Raw genomic sequence first — 22,146 nt, 5'->3', positions numbered from 1 at the left:
AATTGGTTACGATTCTCATGTTACAAAATAAAATGCAAACAAAGGGTCATCGGTAATAAAATATCAGATTTTTACAACGTTTGCAAACCTAACGCAGCTGTCTGAATATGTCACTGTTTTGTTTTTCTAAGGGAACATCTGTCTCCATTGATGGCATCCACGTCACCGAGAGTTCCGCCGTTATCTCCTGTCCCTGTCGTTTGCAAAAGCAGCACTTATTAGGACTTGTGTGAACTTCAGGCCCCACCCCCAGGACCCCACACAGACTCCGCCCCTTCACAAACCCCTTCTCCACTCAGGATGGCCTGGCTGTATTTAAGGACTCCCTCAACCACTCAAACGTTGTCCCAGCGGAAACACCAGACCTTGAAGTTACAACTTGGTGAGTAAATTAGCTGCAGAGTTTTGGCGCTTTGCATCATGGGAGTTTGTGAAGCAGGGAAAATAAATGTATTATTTAGATGACACGTTGGGTCGGAAACTTTGAGTAGTGAAGAAAGAGTTTGACCTGACTTGACACAGACATGCGATGCTCCTGTTTGTGTCAGGAAAGATTCAATACTCGTTGTCTTTTTAACCCAATCTAGTATTTCATGTTTTTATTGCTGCAGTAATCCAGAGATCTGCACTGTAATTGCTATTTACATTTTTGAATACAAAAGACAAGAGTATGAACTTGTTTTTTGTTGGTGTTTTTTTCCCTTATGCTAATAACTTTAATGAACATTTTGAAAAATGTTTTATTATTGTATTTATCAAACCATCTTTGATAGTTGCCATTCCTCTGGTGTAATTGTAATATCTGCTTGCCTCAAATCATCCTAATTATCCATTTAATTTTGTGAATAGTCTAGCTTTAAACAAGCTTCACTAATGTTTTTGAAGTTGTTGTGACTTTACAGTTCCACTCAATATTCAGAATAGTTTTAAATGAGACCGGCTGTTTTGTCGTGAAGGATGTTGCCTGTGGGATACAGCGCTGGCCCCTTGAGGTCACAACAAATGCTGCCGGCTGCTGCACATGTGTGAATGTGAACAGCTGAGAAAAGACACAGCACTTGTCCAGAGACACAGCCCTTCAGCTGTTCAGTTGCTCCCGCTGGACGTCCCAGCACAGATGAGGATGAGGAGGAGGGGTTAAGTTAACACAGGGGGAGGATGATAGACAACAACTCTCCAACCTCTAACCTAAAATAGTCATGCGCGTTACAGGCGGCTAGTCATGCCCTGTTTTGGGTTTTTGGGACAGCTGGAGAGATTAGGGCACTTAAAGGTGTGCTCATACTTCGCATAGTGTTGCTCTGTGAGGACTGCATAGCCTTACTTGTACATGAAGAAAAGCCTGGTGGATTTAAGTACAAAGCACCAGAGATTTTCACACTTAAAAATAACTACTGTCAAATTGAACTTCTGAATTTCAAAATGTATTCATTTACTGTAGATCTAGAATTTTGAAATGTATTCTTCATTTCAAGTGACTTTCAAGTGAGCAAAAATGTTTTACTTTCTTCAAAAAAACGTTTTGTTTTCACACAGACTTGAGGTCTGTGTGAAAACAAAACATTTTTCAAAGCAAGAAACAACAACTACAAAACAAGAATATATTCATATTTTTGTTTTTAATATATAAATGCTTTGCAAATATAGTGTGTAATGCAGCCCTATTCACTTGTGCAGCAATGTATAATTTAATGTAGAAGAGTTCTATTAAGAGTGTGTTTTTTGAAACTTCCTATAATCTATCCTTTCCTCCTGTTCTACTGCGTTGTAACAACGAAATTTCCCCTTGTGTGGATATTAAAGGATTATTTTATCTTATCTTAATCAACAATATTGAAGCAAGAACCCTAAATCAGTCCCAACTGTACTTTCTTGCCCAGGTTGTCTAAGCCCAGCATGTTCTTTCTGTTTGCAGCCGGCCAGCCTAACACAAACCAAAGATGTGTGACGACGACGAAACCACCGCCCTCGTGTGCGACAATGGCTCAGGTCTGGTCAAGGCTGGATTCGCCGGTGATGACGCCCCCCGCGCTGTGTTCCCATCCATCGTTGGACGCCCCCGCCACCAGGTACGGGAGGTCCAAAACCACTGGACCGTACAAGAGACGCAAAGTGTATGTTTTCCTGTGTCGTGGGCGGAGAACTGACATACTGTGTGTTTTTGACTGCAGGGTGTGATGGTGGGGATGGGTCAGAAGGATTCATACGTGGGAGATGAGGCCCAGAGCAAGAGGGGTATCCTGACCCTCAAGTACCCCATTGAGCACGGCATCATCACCAACTGGGACGATATGGAGAAGGTGAGACTTCATAGCTCAAGTCTGAAACAACCAATCCAAATGTTCTATGAGCAGTTAAAAGACAGTTTGTTGGAAAAACTATTGATGAAATTGTTATAGTCATTTAAGTTTGCTAAGAAAGTTTCATGCAGTAAAATCTTGTACCTGCCACAGTCATCAAACACTTTAAATATTACTCTAAAGTCAGTGTTTGTCTGCTCTGATCTGTTTTCTTAAGTTTATTGGCAGTGACATGTTGCGTTTTCCTGAACATTGAGCTAATATTTATTTTAAAATATACATGTTTAAAGAGTAAAATATATTGATAGTGTATTAGAGGTGGTATGTTTTGCCATATTAAGAGACCAATTTTGATGCAAATTCTGCGCTGACTCAAATTGGGGAATCACAATCCCCAAATGTAAATCTATGCTAAATGACTGTACGAGCTGTTGTGTTCAGCTTTTGGATGATTAGGTGACAATTTGAATAGTGTGGCTCAGTTGTTTTACATTTGACCTTCTTATTGCCTCAGATCTGGCACCACACCTTCTACAACGAGCTGCGCGTGGCCCCCGAGGAGCACCCCACCCTGCTGACAGAGGCCCCCCTCAACCCCAAGGCCAACAGGGAGAAGATGACCCAGATCATGTTTGAGACCTTCAATGTCCCAGCCATGTACGTGGCCATCCAGGCCGTGTTGTCCCTCTACGCTTCTGGTCGTACCACTGGTGAGTTCTTGTGTCCACTTTTCCTTCTCCAACACTGGTACTCAGATTAGAGCAACCAAATGTTAGTTTAATAAATTACAACAAAGAAATGTAATGTAAAAAGTGTGTCTGCCACAGAACTAATTTGACAAAACTATATATATTACAGTGATTTTTGGAAATTGTTTTAGGAAGGAAGAAACAGCACTTTACAACAATAATTGAGAATTTTAGGTAAACTTGAATTAATTAATTAAAACGTCCAAAATAGTCAGCAAACATGGCACAAAACTCAACTAAATCCAACTTCTATAACTCACTGCTGTCAGAACAGAACACGGGTAAAATGCGTTTGGTCTCTGTCTGCAGGTATTGTGCTGGACTCCGGAGATGGTGTCACCCACAACGTGCCCATATATGAGGGTTACGCTCTGCCCCACGCCATCATGCGTCTGGACTTGGCCGGTCGCGACCTCACCGACTACTTGATGAAGATCCTGACTGAGCGCGGATACTCCTTCGTCACCACTGGTACGAGCCGACACCGAAAAACACAGAGGAAAGGAAGAACGTTTTCAAGCAGAGAAAATTAGTTTATTCACAGTTTAACTTGAATGAAGTTGCTTTTCACGTACACAAAATAAGCACAATACAGTAAGCGAGTTGAAAGATTTACATGCAGCATCCATGTAACTTGACAAAGTGAACAATGGTACATAATAGTATTACTTTACATACATTTTTCACTCCAACAGAGTCCAGAAGGCACTGGTCTATACAACCATCTTATTAAGTCTAATTCAATTTGGGTTTCCGGCCTAGACACTAAGCAGATTTACCATGTAGTTTTGTTGTAAAAACATGTCCTGTAATTACTCAAACACAAACTGGCAGCTCACCCAAGTCTGCTTGTCTTACTTCAGTCCATTTGTGTCAGCGGTAGATTAAGTTAAAGAGTGAATTATCCATCAATCAGTGATTTAAATGCCTCGTTTGCAGCTGAGCGTGAGATCGTGCGCGACATCAAGGAGAAACTGTGCTACGTGGCTCTGGACTTTGAGAATGAGATGGCCACCGCCGCCTCCTCGTCCTCTCTGGAGAAGAGCTACGAGCTGCCCGACGGTCAGGTCATCACCATCGGCAACGAGAGGTTCCGCTGCCCCGAGACCCTCTTCCAGCCTTCTTTCATCGGTATGTCACTCCCACAGTAGATCAGCTGGAGTAGATTTTAGAACTACCATAGGATAAGAAGAACAGTTGATAAATACAGAATCAAATAGGATTTCCTGTTTTCATTTAAGAACCATATTAACCACTGTTACATATACTATCTATGTATGTATCGATTTACCTAAATATTTTTTCTAATTTTTAAGACAGTTTTTTAAGAAAAAAAATCATGCTCTTTATTGTTCTTATGATCTATACCAGGCATGTCCAAACTACGGCCCGGGGGCCAAATGCGGCCCTCAGACCATTTTTTTGGCCCTCGGGCTTCCTGCTAACAAAAAGTAGTACTTTTTACTAAAATTGGACAAATTCAAGCATTTTTATGTTATACCAACCTAATATTAGTGTTCCAAGTCTTATTAAAGGTGTAGAGGCACATCAAAACTATGTCAAATGCAAAATTTCTAATGATTCACTTTGGCATTCGACAAATTTGACATTGTCGGGTTGTCTGTGGCCCTCTGCTCCGTATAAAGTTTCAAAATGCGGCCCTTGGTGAAAAAAGTTTGGACACCCCTGATTTATACGTTTTACTTATAGTTAATTAGTCAGTAAACTCAATGAACTGCTGAGACATGTATACTTACATTTGATCTGGCGCCGGTGGCAGGTATGGAGTCGGCTGGTATCCATGAGACGGCCTACAACAGCATCATGAAGTGCGACATTGACATCCGTAAGGACCTGTACGCCAACAACGTGCTGTCCGGAGGCACCACCATGTACCCGGGTATCGCTGACCGCATGCAGAAGGAGATCACCGCCCTGGCCCCCAGCACCATGAAGATCAAGGTACGAGCCAGCAAAACACACTCAGAAAGCATGGCAACACTTTTGAGATGTTTGAATGAGAATAGAATTAGTACCTTAAAGTGCAGACGACGGGTTAGTATGTTTTTCTAATTATTTCCAAGTCCCTATGGTAAATATTTATCATATTTTACATCAAGTTGCATTTTCTCCATTTGAAAAATAAAAGGCTGGAAGTAGAGCCGAGTTCTGATACAAAATGCCCGTCTGTGTCAGCAATTAGCCAAATTCTATCAACATTTTATGTATTTAACAAAATAATGATGTTATCAGATACTATTGTGTAATTTATGTGGATCTTGGCCTTTGTTTACATTAGGGTTGCTAGGGAGTTGTGCACATCTGCTGCTCATGTTAAACCAGGAAGTAACATTAAAAACATCACAAAATGTGTTAAAATGGGAAAGATAGGCAACATATTTAGTGCAATCTCAAATATAATCATAAATGTGTAGTCTAACCTAAACTTTGCTTTTCTCTCCAGATTATCGCTCCCCCTGAGAGGAAATACTCTGTCTGGATCGGAGGCTCCATCCTGGCCTCTCTGTCCACCTTCCAGCAGATGTGGATCAGCAAACAAGAGTACGATGAGGCGGGTCCCTCCATCGTCCACAGGAAGTGCTTCTAAAACCTCTTCAACCGACCAACAAAAGAACAAGCACCAAAGAACCAAAACCAACCCCAAGCGACTCCCCTTTTATGTGTTTCTACAGTGCCTTTTTATGCTGTATATACCTGTGCCATTGTAATAAAATAGATGCTTTTTGACAGAATCACATGTGTCTTAAATGCATAATGCCAACATAATGTATAGCTTATAGATGTAGAGTAGACCTGGCAAAAGCTCTTAGGCCCCAAACAGGTGGAAAATATGTTTTTTTTTTCTTTCCATTTAGCTGAAAACAGAGCTGAGGCATATAAGTTAACCTTTCATTTTCACATACAATGATGTGCAACAGAGTTGTATCGATGTCTCAAGTGGGACTGGTCTAAATTTGAATATATTATTTACAGCAATCACATACTAATTTCAATACCTGGGTAATCAATCAATCAATCTATCAAATCAATCAATTCCATCAACTGTTATTTATAAAACTCTTTACAACACTCAAGGTGACCAAAGCTTTCTGTTTGAAATTAAGGCAGTACAAAATATGATACACAAAACACGGCTTACAATACAATAACCTGATATTGTGATTAATGTGATAATTGATATATGGCTCAAGATATTCTGCAATACAGTATCACAATGTTTTAAAGAACCAAATACATTTTAACAACGTTTATCTTTGTTAAACCATGACCAGCACAAACTTCAACACACCCATTTTAATCATCAAAACAATGAATATGTCAAGTTTTCTTTTCTCTAATACAAGCAACAAAATTGTAGCTCTGTCACAAAATAATTCGAGACATTAAACCAAAGATCACTCATGGGTGATGTATCGATACAGCAGCCCACGATATCATTACTGAATCACCAAATTTAGTATCATGATATATAGATATTTCAAAACTTTGGCACACCCATAGTACAAAAGCATAAAACCATAACATAACATGTGATCAATTCAATGAGTTTTACGTTTTTAAGTTTTAAAAATGCACGTTTAACTCACTAGAAATTACTATAAACAAACTATACTTACAAAAGTATCCAAGCAGCATCTTTAGATTGTAGAATGAGGTGATGACTTTGCCCTGGCCTCTTTAATGTTGTGAAAAGCCAGAACTGTTGAGATAATTACGTTTTTTGCCCATGCACAAAACTGTAAACACTGTCCAAATGTGTGTTTTCATTGAAAATAAAATAAAAAAAATAATTAAATAAAATCAACGTAACACTAGAAGCCTAATGACCTGCCTTCATAATGGCCCCTGAACTGGGCCCCGGGTCCTAAGCACAGGTGAGGCGCATCAGGATAACGCATCCTCCTCATTCATCCTCAGAAGTGCGCAGGCTTTTTTACCTTTTTATGGAGCGCGTCCAAACGTTTCAAAATGTCTAAAATGCCGAAAGACTTTGACATGATCTGCGTTCACCTCCAAGTTCTCTACGACATTCCAGTGAAACGATGTGAGAGGAAACACGACAGATTGTCCTTCGGGGGAGCGAGAATATTCGGAGTTCCTTTGGAGAATTTGGCACGAGTTTACAGCCCTGAGTTTGGCCTGGTTCCTGGGTAAGAAACTCGTTATTAATCTTTTGGATTGGTTTCACTTGGTTGCGTTGTAATGATTTGTTTTGCACGGTTCCACACAGCTTTTTGGTCCAAGCGTGTTCGTTGCTGACTGAGAGACTCGCGACTGTCGGCCTCTTCAGAAAACCTGGATCTCTTCCTCGCATCAAAACTCTACGCGTGAGACTCTTTCTTAATAACCTCAATATCGACTCAATGATTGCGTGATATGAATAAGAAGGCGTCAACAATTAATTTGAACTATTAATTTAACCATGCGTTCTCGCGATAATAACCGTAATTGGCGAGATTGAGGAGTCCTTTTTGATTATAATGATCTGGCTTAAGCCTAATTAGGAATGCGATTTTATGAAGTCTGTTTTGAAGTCTGCGGACAGCCAGACTCTTAAATGTTATTTAACCAAAACTTTAAATTTACACATTCTTATATACATTTTAAAATATTTTAGAGCTGTGGTTCTGCAGTGTTTTTGACATTAAATTTAATCAAAAGTTTTTGACGTTTTGGGTTATTGCTTGTTTAGTATAACAATTGTGTAGACATGATTAGGCCAGGAATAGTCTGGTTGAGACTTGCTTAGATTTCTGGGACTCAAAAAGTGAGAGCTTTGAGAACTGTCCTTTTTATCACTTGAATGCCTGATATGTATACTGTCTCTGCTTTGTATTATTCTGTAAATATCCTAATCAATTTGTGTCTTGTGTAGACTGTAGGATCACGTTGCTCTTCGTAGTGAGGCTAAACATTTAGTGAGGTGGATAAAGAAGCCAAAAAGTAATTATTATGGAGTAACATTTAGAGTACGAAGTTGTAAGTAATGTAGATTAATATATATTTGGAAACTAGCTCAAGTAAGACGAACTGTAAAGACCCAAAATGGTATAGTACAGAAATTGTATAAACTAAATCATCTGTCGGAGATGCAAGAAAAATATTCAAAAAAAATAATGTCAACATAAGGATTTTGTCCCTTGTGGAGTTGCTCACAGTGGGAAGGTGAACCAAAACTGTTACTAAGACACTGTCAAGTATATAACTTTAAGTAAAAGTACACGGTCTTAAAAAAGTTCATGTTTTCCCCGTTCCAGGCTCGGCTGAATCGTGGGGAGGACTGCCTTTCCACGGCCTCGCTACTCTGATAAAACAGTTCTTTAGAGAGCTGCCTGAGCCTCTGTTCCCCTGTGAGCTGCACACGGCGTTACTCAAAGCACAAGCCCTGCCCTCAGCAGAAGACCGGACTTCAGCCCTGCAGCTCCTGTCCTGTCTGCTGCCCTCACGCCACGCCTCCACGCTGCACTACCTCTTTGACTTTCTCTACAGAGTCTCTCAGAGGTGCTCACCATTGGAGGACTTTTGGATGGATTGTTAAATGCATTGAGAATCAATACATTCCCAATGGAGAAATTATTTTCATTAGTTATGTAACCGACCAGTAGAAGGAACCAGTGATCAAAAAATGAGAATAGACTTGTTTAAAAAGGCACAATAGAATAAAATGCACTTACATTTGAACTTAATCTAAAAAAAATATTGCCCTCGGAACATAATTATATGATCGTTTACAATTTTATTCAATTATTTGTCACTCTGAAACCAAAAAGTAGCCATTGTATACATTAGTCTACATGACAGGTTCTCATGTAATCTAATTATGACTTTATTTGTGGGATAGAACCCGTGGTAAGTATAATAGTTTTACATTAGTTAGAGTGGCAGGTTGTAAAGAACATTTCAGAAATAAAAGTTGAAAATTATAGAAGGTACATCTGTCATCAATATGTGACATTCCATCAAAAATGCAATTTACAGTTTAGACACAACTTTTTCTGACAGTTTAAACAATATAACTAAATGTGTTGGCAGATATCATTATTGGTTTGAACCATTTCTAATTTCTATCGGGTTTGGCCCTTGTTGGGGGGGAGATTACCTCTATCACATGAGCTGCTCAAGTCCAACCAGGAAAAAACATCAATGTCACCAATTGTCAAACTGGGAAAAATCATAATCATGGTCACTACATTTTAGTGAATAGTCCAACCTGTCGATGCACGTTTAAGTTAATGTAGTAGTAGATTGGACCAAACTACTCAAAAACCGCATGCTTAGAACAAAATTGGTGAGGAATAAGTTCGTTGTCAAGAAACTGTCGGATTTGTTTGTTTTTAAATTGTGAAGTGCACACTAATAACAAAGACGATAATCTCTTGTTTTTTTCCTTTTTAGATGTAATGACAACCTGATGACCGCTTCAAACCTGGCGACAGTCTTTGTTCCATGTCTCCTGCCCCCTCCAAACCTGACTGAAATGTCTGAAGACCGGCTGGAGCTCAGGGTCTTGGTTCTACTCTCCTTCATTGAAAACCCACAACTATTTGGTAAACAATTTGTGCAGGTACTAAACATTATGTGATGTAGTGTTGGGTGCTAAGTGCTAACATTACTTTTCTTATTAGGAGTGATCCCCAAGAGTGTATTGGGCAGTATGGGGTTTATAACGGATTCTCCGACTTCTAAGGATTTGCAACCAAAAAGAGGAAGCGGAAAGCGGCATAGCTTCACAGGCAAATACAATAAATACATTCGGAAGTGTTTTTTGAAGTTGATTTGATCTGAAAGAGGTTTTTTACGTGCAGTTCAAAGAGCTGTAAAGACCATCATCCCGTGGATCCAAACACGAGCCAAGACCAAACCACTGGACTCTGAGCCCACCAAACCCCCCTCATCCCAGCCTGGACTGAGGAGGAGTCTGGGTCAGGAGCATTTTCCCAAACTGCAGGAGTTCAGGAGCGCTCTAGGAATATGAGCTCTGTTCACAAAGGCTTAGTGAAGGTGACTGAGTCTGGTATGTGATGTCAAATATTTAAACTTTTTACAGCACAGTTACAAATTGTCATGAGAGAAGAGCTCTACCTGCATGGAACCAGAGAAAATAAAGTGTAAATGGTTTTATTTAGATTATATATTGGCACATTTGAAATTTTAGATTACAAGTGTGTTTACAGTTTTGCTTCCATTTGGGGTGGAGTCATCTCTTTTTCAACTTAAAAAACCCCCAAACAAAAACCCTGCTGTGTTGCCATGACTCAATGGTATTCATCTACACAGGGATCTGCCTGCTCACAAAAAGGCCCAGAGGACAGGATGGACACAGCTCTGGAGCACACATCACTCTGAAGAAGCAGCCACTATGGCAGCCCAGTCGGACTCTAACTTGACCGTGTCCATGTGTAATATATGTGTTTTATGTTGATTATTGTCTAATTATCCAGATGACAGACATCTTAATAAATATTTTAACATTTTACAAAGTAATTTTGTTGATTTTAGGCTGTTCATTTCAGAATCCACAATGAGCTTTCACTCTTAGGTGGAAGGTGAGGTCTATAGTGAGTTAACTACTAATGCAGTGGTTCTCAAAGTGGGGTCCGCTAAAAATGTGATAGCGTTGAACATTACTTGAAGGTGGGGAATGATAAGGGGTCCTTTAGATATTCTCATACCCATAAGGGGTCACTGGCTTCAAAAACGTAGAAATGTACTAAGTCTAAATGATTTGCATATCTGGAAGAAATCTGTTATTTTTGTTACTTCACTATCTAAATAATACCACAGCTTTCCATCCAGTCTTTGTCCTATGCCTGACCATCACATATTGTGTAGGATTAGGCCCATTGAATTCTGTGAAGTCAACATGAAACAAGGACTTAAACATGTATTACGTGACCGAGCCATAGTTTTCAGAATGATGAGAAATTGGGACTCTGTTCAAAACATCTAAAATAAAAAACATTCTTATGAATGGAGAAAAGTCTTCAAAATCCCCTATACAGTGTTTCCCACAGTCATACTGAGACTATGATGGCACAAGTAATCCATATGTGAATCATTTTATAAAGATTTTTATAATAAAAATAATTGCCTCTGCTGATCAAAATCTACTGCACACATTATTGACAAAACATAGCCTAGTTGGCTTACTTCTATTACACATTACATAGTTGGCCTACTTCTATAAGCCTTAAGCATAAAGTAAAAATTTGTAACTAATTTCATCTTGTGAAATGGGGGGATGTTATAGTCTCAACACTGAACATACAGCAGAAAACATAAACCCATGTTAATGTAACAGTCAATCATGTACCGTTTTGGTGGTTTCCATAGCAACAGGACCTGCAGCGGTGAAGCAAATCGCATTTGCGGGGATTATGTAATAAAAGAGGTGCTACAGAAACATTCAAAATAAAACCACAACAACAAAAAGGCTTGCAATTGACAAGCTTTTCTCTTTACACTCCGATAGCCTATACCGTTTATTTATTTATTCATTCATCTTCTCCCGCTTGTTCCACTCAGGGGTCATGGGTGACTTGAGCCTTTCCCAGTGACTTTGGGCCTTAGGCGGGGTACACTTTGGACAGTGGCTAGCTCGTCGTAGGGTTAGATAAACAAATGATTATCAAATACAATTCTCACATGTCTTTAAGATAGACTCGACCTTATTTTGTAACCGGAAGTACCTCCTTTAGTACCGCTGGCTTGACAGAGACAGGACGGAGACAGGAGCAGGACAGAAGCAGGTGCAGGTCCCTCCATCACACGAGCGGACACGGTAAGCACAACGCACTTCTTGTTTCCATGTTTTATTGTGCATACATCGATGCTATAGTTAATGTGAAATGTGCATTTAGTACGTACATTGAAATCTAGCCTATTCAAACGACATAATAATAGTATGATCATTTAGGCCTATTGTTTATCTGGCATTTTGGGCCAATCTTGTGTAAATACACCTGCCCCTGTTTGCTTTGTTGCCATGTAATTCCACAGTCTCGCGTCGCACTGTCGTGGAGCACTCATTATTTTGTCTCCGTCTGTAAAATGGGTTAGAAATTACGGACGCACCATCTCAATCACCATCACGTCCCTTCCAGGCTCATCGTCAGAAATGGCCTCAGCAATGCGGTTCTCCCTCCTGGGCCTCCTCCTGTGCCTGTGCCCGGGCAGAGCTCCAGCCCGCAGTCCCCGCACCGCAGACCAAGTGTCCGAGGCCGACATCCAGCGTCTCCTCCACGGCGTCATGGAGCAGCTCGGCATCGCCCGGCCCCGCGTAGAGTATCCGGCGCATCAGGCCACCAACATCGTGGGCCCCCAGAGCATCCAGGGTGAGACATGACAACACTGCTCCACTGGCTGTTACTCTGCATTGAGTGGGGGTTTTAAGCTTTTTTGTGAAACATGTAAAAGGGAGACTGGTGACAGGGCGACATCCTTGTTTTTTTTGTTTTTGTCCTTATAAGAGTTTTTTTTCCCCAAGTTATCTGTTTTTTGAATTATCATACTTCTGTGCCTAATCTGTTTCTGTGTTGCAACATTTGAATTTCCTCATTGTGGGACAAATAATGGTTATATTTTGGCCTATTCTAATGGATACACAAACATACTATGGGTTCCTCACCACAGACAATAACAGTCACAATAACACGGTTCACATTGTGATTTATTGCAGCAGAAGCATATCACGATTAACTTAAGTTGACTTTATGCCACAGTCACAATAATAAAAAAGCAGAATAATCACGGTGAGCTCTTTTTAGAAATGCATAAATGCATGAGAATAAGTAAGTAGCAGAACCTTAGAAGTTATTGACGTGTTTCTCAAACTGTGGTATGTGTAACCAAGCTTCTTATGCAGACACCTCTTCAGTTCACCATCTTCAGTTTACTTCATTTAGAATACATTTTTATTCAAATCTTTCTCTTTCTCTTTCTTTAAAAATATCTTGGTTAAAAACTACTGTGTAATGGCGTGTACTTAAGTTCTGGTTTAGCCCAAATATTGACCCGAAATAGTCTGTATAGATCCAATTCAGATCTGGTCCTCGGAAAGCCAAATCATTTTTTGGGTGTAAAAAGTTTGAGAACCACGTCTATATAATTAGTTTTAGAAGTTCTTTCACTGCCCAAATATTATCGTATTTCAAAATTCCCCACTTTTTACCCATGATAAATATTGAGCCCCAAAAATGATTGTTCCTGCTGTTATTTATTACACAATAAGTCAACATAGTAATAGTCATGACTGGCCTAACCACAACCAAAAAGTAGTAGAGTTATAACTGTAACCCATCTGAAACCCAGTTGTAAGCAAAAACAAACAAATCTGCTTTTTTATATTGGAATAAGTATAGTTATTTTATAAGAACTAGTTATTGCATGTTAAGATATTGAATAAAAATTGTGAGACTTATTTCTTACTATTTTGCATCATGTTTTTACATCGTCTTAGTTTTCAAATGTTTGTTTAGGCATAAATATCCTTTTCCTCTGTATCTGCTGCGTTGTATCAATGAAATTTCCCCATGTGTGGACAATAAAGGATTATCTTATCTTATCTTATCTTAATATATGGACATGTTAACTGTAGTGCATGTGTGTGGCCACCAGGTGGAGCGCACGAGGGCCTGCAGCACCTCGGACCCTTTGGCAACATCCCCAACATTGTGGCAGAACTGACCGGCGACAACGTGCCCAAGGACCTCAGCGATGACCACGGCTACCCAGACCCACCCAACCCCTGCCCACTGGGAAAGACTGGCAAGTCGAACACCCGATCCCTTAAAAAAGAAGAATTTTAACAACCATTTTAAGTGTGAACAATGATTTGAGACTTGAATTGTGCTGTTCAGCTGCAGATGGATGCTTGGAAAACGCACCAGACACAGCAGAGTTCAGCAAAGAGTTTCAGAAACACCAGCATCTGTATGATCCAGAGCACGACTACTCTGCTCTCGCAAAATGGGTAAGAACAAGTATAGAGTTAATGTAGGCTAATATCCTAAAAGTCAAGTTGAAATGAGTTTAAAATTGAATAAAGACACATATTGACGGATCGCGTGTAAAGGTATTACACACAAGACTCTTTGATAAGTTGAATAAAGTGCAATAAACTAAAATGCAGGACTTTTGATAAACATTTATTCACACTCTTACTTGCTTATTATTATGGTATATTTGTGACAAACTGTCAAGCTAACAGACAAATTATATGCAGTTCTGAACATGTTTGTACGATAAGCACAACACATCTGTCTTTTGATGTGTAAATTGTGAAAAAAGTAACAATAAATGTTTTCTTTTCTTGTATTTTCTCTCAGAATAAGGAGCGTTTGTACCAGAAGCTGAAGGGAGCACCAAAGAGAAGAAAGAGGGTATTTTCATGGTTTATGGTTAAGACGCTACACAAAGCTATCTCTCGTACTGTTCTATATAAATGTGTATTGTTGGTTTGCAGAGTGTGAACCCGTATTTACAAGGCCAAAAGCTGGACAACGTGGTGGCTAAGAAGTCTGTCCCACATTTCTACGAGGACGAGGAGGAACCCACTGCTTCACCTGCTGTCACCAAAGCAACCGTCTAAAAACGGGCAATATTCGAATACACTGTACAAAGCCTTGGTCACACCTCACTGAGGGTTTAATTTGATTTATTAAACAATGAATATATCACCTAGCAAGGACCTCTCAGCATTTTCTTTTTGTTTGGATCAATAGAAGGTAAAATATAATTAGCCTAAATGTTTTATTGTAAAATAAATCTAAATTCTGAAGTGTTTTTATTTTGACACAGCTTTATTCTACAGTAAGCATACCATTCATATGTTTTGCAGCCCAAATATAATTCCCCAAATATTGGTTGCATTTTTAATATTTAAAATTGAATAGACTATTTGACTAACACTTTGTCTTTGTCTTCTTTTGTAAACTTGGGATTGTTCTTTTGTACTACAGGGATATTTGTCAGTGTAATCCCTCATATAGGAAGACCATGGTTGCAGTGTGTTCTTTTAAAAGCCACTTTATCACTGTACAGAAAAGTTATTGTCTACATTTTATAAAGTCCTTAAAAAAAGAATATCAACCTTGTGTCTTGAAGCAGAACCTGGAAATAATGTAATAGTTGTGTATAATAAGTCCTGGTATTTCAAATGAATTCAACACGTTTCAAATACAATTGGTTGTAGAAATCCCTATGAACCCTTCCTACTTTTATGTTTATTTACTGTTGTACAGAGTTCTCAATGGCCAAACATTTCCTGTGAACTGTTTTTGTTCTGAAAAGTCAAATAAAGCTTTTATCTGCATTCAATGTCTGAATTTTGCATGGAGTTTTGTTTTTGTTTCGTTTTTTTGTCAGAAGATAATCTACGATGTTGAGGGGGCGTGTTCACAGCATCAAGTTTAGAAAAGGAGCATTTTATCATTGTGAAAGGCACAATATCAAACAAAGGACAACTAAAAGAATTGACGGGGATTTGATGTGGACGGGTAAGTTCAAAGCGCACATAAGTTATACAGCTGAGCAAACCTGTGCAGACTCCTAAATGAAGATAACTGTACAGATTTATGTTATTTCGTCCTTCCAGAGTCAAAGATGAGCAGGACTTTGGCTGTGGTCTTGGCTCTTCTCGTCAGCGCAGACTCCGTTACTTTCCCTCATCCGAACCAGCCGCACGCGCCGCACGCGCCGCACGCGCCGCACGCGCCGCACGCGCCGCACGCGCCGCACGCGCCGCACGCCGCGGAGAGCTGCCTTCCACCTCCCGTCATTGAGCTGATGTCACGCGCGGCCGGAGCTGCCACGGCCGCCACGGACGAAGTGCTCGAGTCCAGCCGCGAGGCGCTGTACGTGACCGAGCGCCGGTACTTGCGCACGGACTGGTGCAAGACGCAGCCGCTGAAGCAGACGATCCGCGAGGAGGGCTGCCTGAGCCGGACTGTCATCAACCGCTTCTGCTACGGACAGTGCAACTCCTTCTACATCCCGAGGCACGTTTACCAGGACGGGGGCGCCTTCCAGTCCTGCTCCACCTGTCAGCCCAAAACCTTCAGCACCGTCACCTACACCTTGTTCTGTCCCGGACAGACGCCCAGCACGCGGAAAAAGAGGCTCCAGCGCGTCAAGCTGTGCCGCTGCACCACCATCAATGCGGACTAAAGGCAGTTTGACCCGTTTCTCTTACCTTTAAATAAAATATTAGAAATATTTATTATTATGATGATTATCGTGTAGTATGTTTTATGGGAAAATATGTTTAACAGTAAGTTTGCTTCTGCCTGTTATGAATTAAGCCAAAAATATGTTCGTGATTTCTATCTATGTGGCACATAACAGGAAATCCCATCTTTTCTTAATTGCTTGATTACCTTGTACCACAATAAGACAGCCATTCAACTTACAGATAAAATAACATTATGAATACTTGCTTTTCAAATGACTTTTGTCTTTCCATTATGGGCCTGAGCTGCCAAAATAATCATTGTACATCTTTATGTGCCTCAGTGATAGTGTTTTGTGTATATTCTTGGATTCTGGAGCAGTTTCCACTGTGTGGAATATAAAGTATACAACAATTATTTATGATGAACTCAACTCTAACTTGATAATAAAACATTCAAAAGGTTAACAAACTCATTTTGTGTTTTTGCACCACAGGAAAAATGTATGTAGGAAATATATATTGTGTTACCAGGCTGTTTTGGGTCTCACTAAAACATGATTAGAACATTTAAGATTATTTTGAAGTCCACTCTAGTTTTCCTTACTTTGGGGTAAAATGTATAATTCTATGTTCTGGTTAGACATGGCAGCCAATCATGTGACATAAATAGAAGTCATTTCATAAGTGTTACCTATAGTAACCTTAAACACTATGTGACACCTTTATTCTCTTAAATTAATGACAACACTGTCTGAAAATGTGTTCTTTCCACGTAAATTCTCCCTGTATTTGGATGAAATTTAAAGACCTACATAATATCTCTTGCCTTATTTGTTTTTCATCCTCTGGTTCGATTATTCTAATACTTCATCCCTGCATCACCTGCTACTGCTGTTGATGTTGATCTCAGATCTGTGGGTCAGAGGAGCCAGTCTGCCCAGACAGCCATAACAGAGCCCCCTCCTCCTCACCCCCATGTCCCTACACTACATCCACATCTGCAGATCAGATTAAAAGAATACTGTTTTCTTTGAGAGAACAGTCTAACTGTTGGTCATATTGCTCTCTCAGCCCTGTACAGCGGATCCTTTGTAGCAGTAAGAGCTAGTTTATGTCAGACTGAAGAGGGTCATGGAGCAGCAGGTAAACACAGATTGTTGCCACTGCACCAGGACACCAGCCGGTTTACCTACCTGCTGAAGGATACTCATTGCTGACAGAAATGACAAATGAGCCAGTGAGTCCGACATGTTTTCCCCCGAAATTTCCAGAGGTTGTGTAAAATAAGTGACTGCGATGTGCTCATCAAACTATAACATGACAGCTCATATTTAGATTATTGACTGTAGAGGAGGCCACAGTTCCTTGTATTGCATCTGTTTTCACATGGATGACTTCATAAACCAAACTGTGTTAGAAAACACAGAGAGTAAGACACAGAGCATACTGGAGGATCAGACTGGACAAAAGAAAGAAAGATGCTCTGCTGCTTTAGCCACAGTCAGATACAGCAGTGGAGTTGAGAGTCACACAAACCTATCTCCCAGGCCACACTGGAGCCAGTGCACACAGGAGCACAGATCACAGACTGATGGGGCAGTGATTGCACAAATGGGAAGTTGTAGTCTTTGTGCTGGCGACAGGGGCACAAAGCCACTGTGATGCAAGAAGCAGATCTGATGGACTCAGGATTAAGCCTGGAGCTGAGGCGCCAGGGCAGTCTGTCAGAGAGTGCTGAGTGCTGCCAGTCTCCAGCAGGAGCACAAGCACAAGCACAAGCACGTGACAGACGCAGTAATTATAAAAACATATGTTTTTGAATTATGGCTCATTCATCCATCCATCCATCCATCCATCTTCTTCCGCTTATCCGGGGCCGGGTCGCGGGGGCAGCAGTCTACGCAGGGATTCCCAGCCTTCCTTTTCTCCCCAGACACTTCTTCCATCTCCTCCGGGGGGATCCCGAGGCGTTCTCAGGCCAGCCGAGAGACATAGTCCCTCCAGTGTGTCCTGGGTCTTTCACGGGGCCTCTTCCCGGTGGGACATGCCCGAAACACCTCCCTAGGGAGGCGCCCTGGGCTCATTCATTTGATTTATTTATACAGGGAAACCACAATGAGAAAAGTTCTCTTTTTCATGGGTGCCCTGTAAAAACTCAACACAAAATAAACAGCAAACAAACACAGGATACTAAAACACAAATAAAACATTCAATAAAACTAACCAATACATGAAAACACATTTATACATACAATGGGATAAAATTATATAAAACAAGTGCATTTGAAATGATTGAATCTCAATTCAATTCATAGTAGTAGTTTCAAGTTCAGCTGGGAAACTCTTGTACATTAGATACCTGATGAGTAGACAAAAAAAATCCATAGTTTTCTGTTTTCTGTAAGAAAAGCAGACTTCTTTTTATGGAGCATAAACTGTGACTTGATCTGGGGCCACATTTGGGAGATGAGAGTAATAAGGGGATTTCTAGTGCAAAACTGTCCCAGACATGAACCAAAGTTTGGTTGGCTGTGAGAACTGTGAATCACAGACACAGTTATACAGGCCCATTGAGGTTTACAACAAGAACACAACTCAATATCCACAAGGCCAGACTAGTCTGAGAGACAGGTTCAAATCATTGTCTAATGTTTCAGCAAAGAATGTGAACTACAAATGTTCTGAGGCTTATATTTAAAGGTTGAATAGAGGACTGTTAGTAGTTATTTTTATTTTTTTATGCATATCCGCACACTCACACCCTACCCTCCTGTTTTTTCCGAGTGAACACCAACCATCAAACCTCGTGCATGAGCATGCAACAGCTCCACTGCTCTGCTACACGTGCGTTTGTTTATTAACGCGACGGCATCTCTTGTCTCCGCAGAGTTCGAACACAGTCTTTCTCTGTCGTCCCTCAGCCATTTCTGTCCTCCGCGGACCGAAGCGTGGAGCTTCACTGAAGGAACTCACTGCTAGCTTTGCAAGCAAAACACACACCGGCATATCAACCAAGGAAACAAGCAGATATCCTGGGAACAAGCCAGAACGAGCCTGCATTACCAGCAGGGAATGATGGACATGTGGGAGAACCAATTATCTGTCCACGCCACGAGGAAATGAGGCTGAGATCGGTCGCCAAAAATCCTCTATTCAACCTTTAATTAACTAAAATGTTGAGGCAATAGACTGAGCCCTTTTTAAATAATTTTGCATGAAAGGTAAAGGGTTAGGGTGGATTACTAAAAGCTAAAAAACAGACGAGTTTATCACAGAAAGATCCAAAGAAAAACTGTAATCATGTTACGAAAATTAAACTTGCTCATCTCATTTCTCTTTGCTCATTGTGTACTTTTTATTTGACAGTTTTTATTCTTTCTATGAGTATCCAGAAACATGATAATTATATATAAATAAAATGCATCATTATCATCAACTTTATTATTATTAGTATTATTGTATAAACGTATACTTAAATTAATTGATTAATGACTGAAAATCACATTATTTTTTTAGAATCTTGAATGTGATTCAGATGGGAGGCAAGAGCCAGATTTCCATATTGATTACATTGTACTTTATCGTGAAATATCTAAAAGATAAATTCACAAATGTTTAATTTGATGATTTCTATTAGTGACTAGACTCATTGCAGCATGTGTTAATGAGGGTCAGAGCTGACTGTGCTGGTCACCAGTGTGACACAGCAGCTTGGACACAAGCTCAGTCATAATTGTGAAATGCACACATTTCACTGTACTGGCCACCAGTCTCTGGCTCTCCATGGGTGGAACCACCGGACCTTGGTGGAAAATAATCTGGACACCCTTGATTCAGTGCATATTGTCCAAATGAGTTGTGTGTTGTGTGTCAGATGTTGCCTTCGTGTCCAGGTGCAGACTGGAGATGAGGATGCCCACAGCCTGAGAGCGCTTCCTGTCCAGCAGCTTCACAATCTGTGAATGGACCAACAAACCACGGTCACTATGACAACCGGACATCGCCAAACCCATTAGTGAACCATTAGCAACAAGGCTATTATGAGGAAAAAACAAACATGGGTCATCTTATTGCTCTGGCACGGTTTGTGTTTAAAATGTGGGAATCTCACACTGCAGTGTTATAGTGTTGCCATAGATAACAATATTAAGTTTGAGGAATTAATAAAACAGGTCTTAGATTACACTTCTAGGCACGTCATTAAGCCACATTTTTGGCAAAGACTTTGTTTTTTGGTGAATTAATAATCATAATAATTCAGAGTCAGGGCTGACAGATTGTGGAGTCCACCCACCAAATGTGTTAATTTATACAGGTTTACAAAATGAATATTGAAACTATTCAATAGTACGGGTCTGAGATCGCTGTGATGTCATTCAATATAAAATTAATAACACAATATGATTTCTGAAATCAAGTTTAAAATTGTATTATTTTAATGTTTTCAAGTTCAAGTGTAAATAGTGATGGTGGCAGAGTGGCCTTTCTGTGCGGAGTGTGCATGTGTCCGCCCTTGTCTGAGGAGGGGCCCCAGTGGCATTGAAGGACGGGTCAAATGGTCAAATGTCCATATAGGGACAATAAAGGCTAATCTAATCTGAAAAAGTGCTATGAGAAGTCAACTCAAAAAACACTCCTTAGTGACTGGCCCTTTAAACATATGCAGCCAAGGTAAACCCTGTTAAAGCCGTCTTGAGCTTTTTCAGTGTCAGTCCAGTATTAAGAGTCATGTGCTGTTTGTATTTGGTTTGTATTTAAGTATTTATTTTCACTTAATAAATACAGACGTTTACATGAAAAGGAGTGTTGCAGAAACCCGTAAGAGCTCATCCGCAAGGCCACATCATTTATCTAGCTTCACTTTTGGTCATGTGATTCACAGATGAAAATCACATACAAACAGATAATAATATAACATTTTTTACAGTAAAGAAACAGCTTTTTAGGAAAACATTATTACATTGCTTGAATTGTATTGTCTTTAAAAAAACTACAACAATGCCTATTGCTGATCAAATCAGATTACTATTAGTAGAGGCTTGTAATTGTTTCCACTGTGAAACATCAACTCATAAAACATCAAGCAAAGCTTGATAAATAAACATTTTGCTCCATGGGAACCTTTGGCAGTTCAAAGGGCCAGTAGGCCCCATAAAATAATGACATCCCAGAAAGTGCACAAAGTTCAGTTCTAAAAAACCTACTGATTAACACATTGTAACACAATCAAGTACATATTTAATATACTGTAGCGTACTTGATATATATATGTAGCCCTTGTCTCAGGTATTACTTGAGTTGGGTTCTTTTACAGTGTACTCACGTACTCAAAATCAGCATCTAATACATGTTTGAGTCATAGGATAGTACCTTAAAACAGTAGGGGCTGAAATAACGAATTAAACACCAGACAACAGGTAAAGTATAAAAATAACCCCCCTTTTAATAAAGAAAATGAAACGTGTAAATTAAAATAAATTGATTTGTCAAGTTTCCTCAGCAAACACAACTGCACACAAAACACAGCATTTGTTGATGTATTACAGATTAAGTACATTAATTAAATCCATAAGCCGGCATCTAAACACACACTACGTTTCAGCCCTGTATCGATGGTTGTGGGCGGTGTGACCAAAAACCCGTAGTCACTTCACTCCGTGAGCAAAATAAAATAAAAGCAACTGTGTTAATTCCGCCAGATTCGTCCGGTGCGATCCCGCGTAGTCCTCGTCTCCTTCTCCGGAGCACCAGGTTATAGCCATGGATCTTATGATCTATTATGTTTTACTTTAACGATATATATACATGTTTTAAATGAACATTGATTTCCATCCGGGTTACATATAAAATCATCATGGAATGACACTAGTCTGCATGATCAGGTCTGGTGGGATGGTTCAGACTT

At 40.0% G+C, this 22,146-nt stretch overlaps 3 protein-coding genes across 3 annotated transcripts; all 3 read left to right on the top strand.

Annotated features, from left to right (window-relative positions):
• The first annotated feature begins 238 nt into the window (after positions 1 to 238).
• Positions 239 to 5,802, top strand: actc1a (actin alpha cardiac muscle 1a). Its single transcript, XM_072445818.1, has 8 exons — positions 239 to 382; positions 1,916 to 2,069; positions 2,172 to 2,300; positions 2,815 to 3,010; positions 3,359 to 3,520; positions 3,989 to 4,180; positions 4,830 to 5,011; positions 5,514 to 5,802. The coding sequence occupies exons 2-8, from the start codon at positions 1,941 to 1,943 to the stop codon at positions 5,655 to 5,657; spliced, it is 1,134 nt and encodes a 377-aa protein (XP_072301919.1). The 5' UTR covers positions 239 to 382; positions 1,916 to 1,940; the 3' UTR covers positions 5,658 to 5,802.
• Positions 5,803 to 6,990: 1,188 nt separating this feature from the next.
• scg5 (secretogranin V) lies at positions 6,991 to 15,396 on the top strand. Its single transcript, XM_072450333.1, is given in 13 exon segments — positions 6,991 to 7,221; positions 7,302 to 7,398; positions 8,329 to 8,365; positions 8,368 to 8,572; positions 9,467 to 9,618; positions 9,697 to 9,841; positions 10,611 to 10,617; positions 11,732 to 11,852; positions 12,175 to 12,405; positions 13,688 to 13,837; positions 13,936 to 14,042; positions 14,398 to 14,451; positions 14,535 to 15,396. Coding segments are annotated over 13 exon segments (1,614 nt in total). The 5' UTR covers positions 6,991 to 7,039; the 3' UTR covers positions 14,661 to 15,396.
• A 277-nt stretch (positions 15,397 to 15,673) lies between these two features.
• On the top strand, positions 15,674 to 16,257 carry grem1a (gremlin 1a, DAN family BMP antagonist). The gene has a single exon (XM_072445808.1). It carries the CDS (start codon positions 15,674 to 15,676, stop codon positions 16,235 to 16,237), a length of 564 nt encoding a protein of 187 aa, XP_072301909.1. The 3' UTR covers positions 16,238 to 16,257.
• The last annotated feature ends 5,889 nt before the right edge of the window (positions 16,258 to 22,146 follow it).

The sequence above is a fragment of the Eucyclogobius newberryi genome, unplaced genomic scaffold (genome assembly GCF_026437365.1).
Source record: "Eucyclogobius newberryi isolate DKJ021-1_F unplaced genomic scaffold, fEucNew1.0.hap1 SCAF_1, whole genome shotgun sequence".
Taxonomy (NCBI): Eukaryota; Metazoa; Chordata; class Actinopteri; order Gobiiformes; family Gobiidae; genus Eucyclogobius; species Eucyclogobius newberryi.
This window is presented reverse-complemented; position numbering and strand designations above follow the sequence as displayed.

Coding starts and splice junctions, on each gene's coding strand:
- actc1a (XM_072445818.1), top strand. CDS start 1,941: ATGTGTGACGACGACGAAACCACCGCCCTCGTGTGCGACAATGGCTCA. Junction 2,070..2,171: donor TTGGACGCCCCCGCCACCAG/GTACGGGAGGTC, acceptor TTTTGACTGCAG/GGTGTGATGGTGGGGATGGG. Junction 3,011..3,358: donor CGCTTCTGGTCGTACCACTG/GTGAGTTCTTGT, acceptor CTCTGTCTGCAG/GTATTGTGCTGGACTCCGGA.
- grem1a (XM_072445808.1), top strand. CDS start 15,674: ATGAGCAGGACTTTGGCTGTGGTCTTGGCTCTTCTCGTCAGCGCAGAC.